This window comes from Ammospiza caudacuta, chromosome 19, assembly GCF_027887145.1.
Source record: "Ammospiza caudacuta isolate bAmmCau1 chromosome 19, bAmmCau1.pri, whole genome shotgun sequence".
In the NCBI taxonomy this organism is placed as follows: domain Eukaryota; kingdom Metazoa; phylum Chordata; class Aves; order Passeriformes; family Passerellidae; genus Ammospiza; species Ammospiza caudacuta.
In genome coordinates, this window is record NC_080611.1 from 3,855,709 (window position 1) to 3,864,466 (window position 8,758).

The 8,758-nt window shown below is 56.6% G+C and overlaps 1 protein-coding gene across 1 annotated transcript; it reads left to right on the forward strand.

The window, feature by feature from the left end:
• Positions 1–597: 597 nt before the first annotated feature.
• On the forward strand, positions 598–3,394 carry GALR2 (galanin receptor 2). The gene is made up of 2 exons (XM_058817452.1): positions 598–944; positions 2,614–3,394. The coding sequence occupies exons 1-2, from the start codon at positions 604–606 to the stop codon at positions 3,392–3,394; spliced, it is 1,122 nt and encodes a 373-aa protein (XP_058673435.1). The 5' UTR covers positions 598–603.
• Positions 3,395–8,758: the final 5,364 nt, after the last annotated feature.

The window sequence follows — 8,758 nt, forward strand, 5'->3', positions numbered from 1 at the left end:
GCGGGGCCGGGCGGGAGCCGCGCCCGGAGCCCCCGGGCCCCCCCGCTCCGCCGGCGCACGGAGAGCGCCGGAGCCGCCCCGCCGGAGCCGCCCCGAGCTCCCGCACGCCCGGAGGAGGTGAAGGGCCCCCGGCTCCCCCCGGCTCCCCGTGCGCCCCGGCGGGACCCCCGCTCGCTCCCCATGCACCCCCTCCTTCCCCGTGCGGCTCCCGTGTGCTCCCCTTGCACCCTTCTCCCCCTTGCCGTGCATCCCTGCTGCAGTCTCCCTGCACCCCCTTTCCCGTGCAATCCCCGCTGTGCTCCCCAGCGGGCTCTCCCTGCACCCCCTTTCCTGTGCATTCCCCGCTGACCTCTCCGTGCACCCCCTATTCCTCTGCATCCCTGCTGCACTCCCCACTGCACGTCCTTTCCTGCCCACCCCTTCCCTGTGCATCCCTGTGTGCTCCTCGCTGACCTCTCCCTGCACCCCCTTTCCCTTTTCCTCCCCACCGTGCTCTCCCCGCACCCCACACGGATCTCCCTGCGCTCCCCCTCACCCCGTGTGCCCCCGGTGCTTTCTCCACGCTCGCTGCCCCCTCCAGCCCCGGGCCTGGCGCTCCCGGCCATGAACGGCTCGCTGGCGGGCTCCGGGGGGGGCTGGCAGCCCGAGTCCGTGATCATCCCCCTCGTGTACTTCATCATCTTCCTCGTGGGCACCGTGGGTAACAGCCTGGTGCTGGCCGTGCTGCTGCGCAACGGGCAGGTGAAGAACACCACCAACCTCTTCATCCTCAACCTGGGGGTGGCCGACCTCTGCTTCATCCTCTTCTGCGTGCCCTTCCAAGCCACCATCTACACCCTGGAGGGATGGGTGTTCGGGCCCTTCATGTGCAAGGCCGTGCACTTCTTCATCTACCTCACCATGTACGCCAGCAGCTTCACCCTGGCCACCGTGTCCCTGGACAGGTAGGAGAGGGAGCAGGGGAGGGGCTGCCTGCATCCTGAGGCTCTCCTTTCTCTGGATCCTGCCCGCAGATTCCCCTGGGGCTAAATCCTGAGTGCTGGGATCTCCCTGGGTTCCTGGGGGAATCCAGGAGCATTTCCCAGTTGATGTGTGCGAGGAAGTGCAGCCCCCCAATGTGAGGGGCTGCAGATGGGGATCCCTGGCCCCAGTGCCCAGCTGGAGGAAGCTTTCAGGCCCCAAAACTGTAGGACTGTTGGACTGGGATTTATCCACAGGCCCCAGCAGTGAAGTGGGGATGAAAAATGAGAAAGAAGCAAAGCTCAGTCCCTGTGCAGCTCTGGCTCTTCCTGGGATGCACAGAGAGAGCCCCTTCCCTCCCCACAGCCCCTGGCAAAGCAGGCAGAACTTGAGGAGAAAAAACCACTGGGATGTTTGAGCTGACACACTGAATTTCCCACCCTCCCCTTCTATTCACAAAAAGCCCCTTTCTGTCCCCGTGCTGCCCCTTGTCCCAGTGGTTATCCCAGCCTGTTCAGGGTGGGTTTTGCTGGGAAGCCTGGTGCTCCTGCCTGTGCTTTACCTCAGTCCCTGCCTCTGCAAGGGCCGGCGAGTTATCACCCTGCAGCAAGCGAAAGGCTGGGAGCTCCTGGTGCTGCTCCACTGGGTGCCCAAACCCTGCCAGGTGGGATGTGGAGAGTCCCTGTGCCAGCCCTGGGAGGGCCTGGAGCCCGGCTGGATGTGTCCTGCCATCCCAGCACAGCCCTGCCCTGGCTGCTGACAGCACCCCCAGGGGCTGCCTCTCCCCCTGTGTCCCACAGAGCGAACAGATGTGTTGAGCAAGGGAGGGCTTGCACAAGCCTCAGAGCTGGGTGCAATTAAGGCACCAGCTAATTACAGAGCTGAAAAGGGGTGATGTGCTCTCATGTGTGCCAGTACAAGGAATGCTGTGTCTGGGATTCCTGGGCGCCTGCTCCTGCCTTTGTATCCTCACTGCTGCAATCACTTGTGCCAAACAGTGATGGTCAAGTGAGGGTCTGCTGGATTAGGGGAGGGACACAATGGGAACATCCCCACTGTCCCCACAACCACTGCCAAGAGCAGAGTGTGACGGGACAGGGTAAGGGAGAGAATCTTCCTCAGTCCTTTGTGCTGCTCAGTGTGGAGAGTATTATTAATAATTGGTTAGCTGAGAAAGGCCATACTGAAATAATGCCGCTGGTTAAGCTGAAGGAGAAAAGTCAGCAGTCAGCAAGCTGAAAGGAAAGGTCAGCAGTGACCTTGCTGCAACATGAGGAGAGGGAGTAGAGATTATTCCTGAATATATCCTAAGAATATGTAGAAAGTATCAAAAGTAGAACCATAGGAATGCAGAAGTAGGCGTAGGTGCTGATATCCTGAGCTCAACTTTTGCAATATGTATGAAGCTCATTATTAGCTGTATTTAACCCGCCGTACTGATCAATAAAACTGGGCCTGTGATGATCAAATTGATGTCTGGGTCTCCTTCCGTCGACAGCTCAGGGTCCCTAAGAAGCCCCAGGGAATCAGTTGTGTGATTCACAGCCCTGGAAATCCCAAATCCATCATTTCTGCCCTCTCTCCAACCTGCTCCTGGCGATGCTCTCTCTGTGCCCTCCCCAGGACTGCAGCTATGTCCCTCTCCCTTTGCAGGTACTTGGCCATACGATACCCCCTGCACTCCAGGGAGCTGAGGACACCCAGGAACGCCCTCCTGGCCATTTGTGTCATCTGGGGGCTCTCCTTCATCTTCTCGGGCCCTTACCTCAGCTACTACCAGGAGTTTCAGCTGGCCAACCTGACTGTCTGCCACCCCATCTGGGAGATCTCCCAGCGCAAGATCATGGACACCTGCACCTTCATCTTCAGCTACATCATCCCCGTGCTCATTCTCAGCCTCACTTACGTGCGGACCATTCGCTACCTGTGGCGCTCCGTGGATCCTCTCCAAGACATGTCAGAGTCCAAGAAGGCCAAGAGGAAGGTCACCAGGATGATCATCATCGTGGCCGTGCTGTTCTGCCTCTGCTGGCTGCCCCACCACCTGGTGATCCTGTGCGTGTGGTTCGGGCACTTCCCCCTGAACCACTCCACGTACGTGCTGCGCATCCTCTCGCACGTCATCTCCTACGCCAACTCCTGCGTCAACCCCATCGTCTACGCCCTGGTCTCCAAGCACTTCCGCAAGGGCTTCAAGAAGATCTTCAGCTGCCTCCTGCACAAGAGGGCAGCGCACAGGGTGCACGTGGCCCAGGCTGCCCACACGCTCAGCACGCTGGAGGCAGAGCTCAGCGAGCTGACCCAGCTGAGCGAAGCCCTGCCCGGGCGCTCGGCCGCGCGCTGCAGGGTCCCCGCGCAGCCCTGGGGGGAGGCAGGGCTGGAGGGGCAGGAGCACAGAGCAGATGGCTCCTCTGTCACCTTCAACGTCAGCTAGCAGAGCTCCCTCCCACCCCAGGGCTTTGCAGTCTCCTCCAGGCTTGGGGCCGGGCGACGTTTTGGGTTCAGTTGAATCCTTTTCATTCAAATGCACCCAGAAATCACAACCGTGATGCTGCTGACACAAACTCAGCCAAGAACCAACCAAGCACAGGATTTTCTTCTTGCTGAGAGCAGAGAGATCAAACCCCAAAATCCACTGCCATGTGTAAACACCTGCTCCTCTATCATGGATGGACTTACTCCCTGTTGCATCTACACCCAGAGCCTGTGAAAAGCTCTGGCCCCTCCAACCAGCATTTCCCGGTTGATGTGTGCAAGAAAGTGCAACCCCCCAATGTGGGGGGCTGCAGATGCGGATCCCTGGCCCCAGTGCCCAGCTGGAGGAAGCTTTCAGACCCCAAAACTGTAGGACTGTTGGACTGGGATTTATCCACAGGCCCCAGCAGTGAAGTGGGGATGAAAAATGAGAAAGAAGCAAAGCTCAGTCCCTGTGCAGCTCTGGCTCTTCTGCACAGGGACTGAGCTCTGGAGCTTGTGGGTGCACTTTTAGAGACATTTGGAAAATATTGGTTTGTTTGTATCCTGGTTTAGGAGCTGCATCCCAGGGCAGTGCTGGGCACAAGCCCAGCTCAGGTAGGAAAATCCAGGAGCGAAGCACAGAAGGACCAAGGGGAGGGAGGCTGTTTGCCAGGGAAGCACAGCCATGGACCCATGGTAGGGGAAGGATTTTAATGCCTTTGCACAGCCTGGGGACAGCTCAGCATCTCAAGCAGGAGACAAGCAGGGCACTGACACTGAGGTGGGACAGCCAGGGCTGTGTGACAGCTGGGGGTACCCAGCAAACCTGGGAATAAATAAAGCCCCTCCACCCCACTGCCGTGTCCAGCTCCTTTGGGAAGCCCCCCAGCTGCAGTGGAGGAGAGGCTGGAGGGTGGTGGGACCTGCTGGAGGCAGGGAGGCTGAGGGGGGATGGAGGATGTGGGTGATGCCTGAGCACATCCCTGGAGGGGGGCACTTCGGCACAGGAATGTCATGAATGTCACAGGAATGTCATGGATGTCACAGGAATGTCATGGATGTCACTGCAGGCTGAGTGACGCTGCTGTGATTCACTCCCACCTCTGAACCCTGCAGAGGCTCCGCGGTGCCTGAGCCCTGTGACTGCCACCAGCCAAGGGCTGTCAGTGAAATCCTTCCTCTTGTTTACCACAAGAGCATCACGGGACCAGGATCAAGTCACCCTTCTGAAAACCCCGTGGCAGAGCACAGCCAGGGTTGGTGGCCAAATGCAGGGAGCTGGGATGAGCTCTGCATCCCTACAATTCCCCCAACAGCTCCCATGAAGGTCAGGTCTCTATAAAAGTGCATTACAGAGGCTTTCAGTCTGTCTGTACAGATTTCACTGCTGTGAATCCCCACAGCAGAGCTCCCCAGGCTGGGATGGGTATTTCTGTCCCGGACCCTGGCTCTCCCTGGGGGTCTGCTCCTGACACAGCCCTCCTCCACCCAGCCCCAGTGCTTGGCCTTTTTGTCTTGAGAGGCTTCTGACTGTAAAACATTTATTTTCCCCTGCTGAGTGTTATTATAACCAGATCTTCCTCTCCCCACAGAGAGGGCCGTAAATTGGCCACCTCCTCCTATCAGTGATGGTGATATTTAGTCTAGTCCTGTTCCCAGCATAAGTCACAGAGAGTAGCATATAAGCAGCTCCATTAATTACATCTGTTTTTATCTCCCTGCTCAACCCTTCACAGCCAGGGAAAACATTGAAGCAGCTGCACAAACACAGCTCAAAGCCTCACTTTCCTTGGGCCCTCATTTACCACAGATCTGCCTCCAATGGATCCCACACACACTGAGGGGTTCTGTGCGCTCTCCTGGGCAGTTGTCAGCTCACCTTGGGGATGGAGGTGTTGACCCACCCCCTCTGCAGTGCCCAAGGGCACAGGTGCCTGTGCTGGCATGGCAGGGGGTGCAAGATCCCCATGTCCCTGTCAGAGACACTGATTCTGCTCCCCAACCATCCCACCCCAGCCTTTCCAGCAGCCTCCCAAGCCCATGGCTGACCCTGCCCTGCCCTGCTGCTGCTCCAGAGCTGCCCAGCCACTGCCCAGCCACATCCCAGGACAGCCCTTCCTCAGCTCCCAGCCCAAAGCATCACTGTGGCCCCTCTGGGCACCACTGGCACCAGCTTATTTCTGGTCACTGCTCAGCAGTGAGGTCCCAAAGGGTGACAGCAGGCCGGGGGCAGGCCCTGCACAGCTCCCAGCCTGGGGGGCTGCACCTCCCTGCTGCCTCCAGCACCCCCAAATCCCCTCTGGCATGGCTCACATGGCTGCTCCCACCCTCTCCAGGGGCAGAGAGGGGCTTGGTGATGGTCACAGCAAGGTCAGGGCTCTGTTGTGACACATCCAACACCCCTCTCCTCATTTTATGGATCCTCACCCATCCACTGACTCTCACCTGGCTGCAGGTGTAAGAGTGAAGCCAGATCATTACTCTCTTCACAGCAAATTCAGAATTAGAGAAAATAAAAACCCCTCCAGCTTATCTGACATTGTCCCTGCTCTGAGGAGGAAAGCACCACCCTCACACCCAGCCCGTGCCTTGATGAGCCCTCCAAGGGCAAACACATATTGTGTTGCCAACACAAAATCATATTTAGAAGCTACTTTCCCCCTCAAATAACAGAGCATATCAGGCCCAGATGGAAAAGACAAGAGCATCAGTATCTGCTGACACTCACCATGCTCCCAGCTGAGAGAAATGGGCTCCTGGTCCATTCCCCTGGGAGGTTTTATCTTAAATTAAGAGCACTGCAAGTCCTTATGTTCCAGTTAAAATTTAATAAAAGCATATTTAACTGGAAGTGAAAAATGAATAGGCTGAACTGAGCTCCCATCAGGCCCAGGAGTAGGCAGGGAGGTGAGGGACACTTGGCTGAAAGCTCAGTGTGAACTTTCCAGTGAGCTTTCCACACAGATTTATCACTAGGGTTAGAGAAGTTATTTTGGTTTGTGGGTTTGTTTTCAAATAATTAATCTGTCAAATTTGCTCCCCAGTCTGAGGAGGCAGCAGGGAGCACCCCCAGACCCTGGCACACCCCCCACCATGGGCATTGGGCAGCTAAAAAGTAAACAAGGCAGAAATGGGGCTCTGGCCCCAAAACCTAGGATATAGAGACACATTGCCTGTGTCAGGGCAGAACAGGAGGTGAGGGAAGGGGGTCAGACCCCACGGGAGCCTTGGGGGGAGCAAAAGGGGAGGCAGAGGGGGTCCAGCCCCAGCTGTGGCCCCTTGCCATGGTCTCAGCATGACCCCAGGCTCCACTCTCAGCTCTCAGAGGGGCAGGAAGGGCTCAGCCCTGACAGGGTCAGGCTGTGCTGGCCGCCATGGTCGCTCCTAATTAACGTGTTGCAAACACATTCCTGACCATAAAAAGGCAGGGAGCTCACGGAGCCCTCCCCTGGCGCTGCCGGGGTTGGACACAGCTCAGCCTGGAGCTGCCACCCTGGGGCAGGGGTGGCTCAGGACACAACTGCTGCTGCTCCCAGCGCAGCTCCCCTGAGCAGGGAGAGGCAGAGTGAGGGAGTGCTTACAGCCAGGCTGGATTTAGGGAACAGGGAGCAGGTGGCTCAGGTTTGCCTTTAACTCAGGGAAATGAGGGTCTGGATTCCCACCCGGGAGCAGCAGAATTTACCTGTTCCCCCAGGGAATCATCACTTCCAGCTCCTCCTTACTGCACATATCAGCCCCCAGCAGCCTCCTACCCCCATTCCCTCCTCCAGATCAGCCAGGACATCCCTGGGGTAGAAACAATGCAGTCAGCCACTGGTGCTGCTGATGGAGGGACCAGGATGTTTTACATCCCATCTCTGGCTGCATCTGCCCCCCAGCCCTGGTCTGGTACAGATTTCCTGGGGCAACAGGCTGACAGCAAAGCCCAGAAAGGCCTCTTTTGTTGGGGGCCATGCAGAGGCATTCCCAGAGCCTCTGGAGAACAGGATGTGGCCCTATCCCAGACCCTTGGACAATCTCACACCTTTTCTTTGAGCTCTGGTTGGCACAAAAGCATCAGCTCAGGGAGGATTTCAGCTCCTGCACACTAAAGCTCAGGTGCTCAGGAAAGCTGCAGGCAAAGCTCCCCCTCCTGTCGCTGTCTCGGCTGTTTTAATGACCTGGAAAGGCTCGGGATGGCCTTGGGCAGCCCGCGCTCCAAAGGACGAAAAGAAGCTTCAGGTGTTTTCTTGGTCTTCAGTGTTTATTAGTTTTTTATCTAAAAGATTTTCTCTCGGCCCAACAGAGGTCTGCACAGCAAGCCAGCCATGAGCACACTCTGAGCCCCCGGGGTGGTCACTTATCTTTATACTCAAAACTATGTATACAATATTTACCTATTTCCCCCAATACCTTTCACCCTTATTAACCGGTGCACTTTTAGTAATAACCAATCCCAAAGTGCCACCATCACCACAGAAGATGGAGGCGAAGAAGAAGAAGAAGGACAGGACACGCCCCAATTCCTCCATCTTACTTCTCTAGACCCCCCTGTACAGAAATTCTAAACCCTGTGTTTCACTCTCTAATTAACTTATCCCTTCACCATTCACCCAGTGAAATCCTCCCATCCTCATACAGGTGTCGTCTCCCGTGCAGGATCAAAGTCCAGCCACCAGACACTTCTGGCAACATTCCAGGACCTCCGAGCCCCCCAAGGGTGGTCTTGGTGACTCGGCACATCAGTCCTGAGGTGCTGAGATCCCACACCCTCCCCTCTCCTGGATTTCCCTGTGACTGTTCCAGGTGAATTGACTCACTCTGGGAACAGCTGCAATAAAACATGTTTTACAGCTCAGCATGAATTCCACGCACTCTCCTCAAGAAAGAAATTCATATCAGACTGCTGCAGTGTCAGAAACAGAGCCAGAAAGATGGAATCCAGCTCCTTCTGGTGAATGTCAGGGTGTGTATTCAGCAGACTCAACACTGCATGAAACACAAGTCAGCAGAGCTTTGCTTGTGTATAAAAACCCTGCCCGGCGCCTGCCAGCCTCCAGAGGCTCTGGGTTAAAAACAGCAAGTGCAGGATCTCAGCTTTCCACAGACACTGGGATTTGACAGCAGGAGGAAGGTTTCTGCAGGGAGAGCTCTTGTGTTGGCACTGTGAGCCTGCATGGTCAGACACACAAAAACAGTCAGGTGCTGGTCAACACTTGAACTCACACTGTGTCCAGCTCTGGGCTGGATGAGCCTGTCACAACTGCTGCTTTCAGGCATTTGCTACACCAGGCTGAGGAAGAGGAGGCCAGGGGTTCAGGAAGGGCAGGAGCTACCTGAAAAACATCTGTCTGAGGAGGCA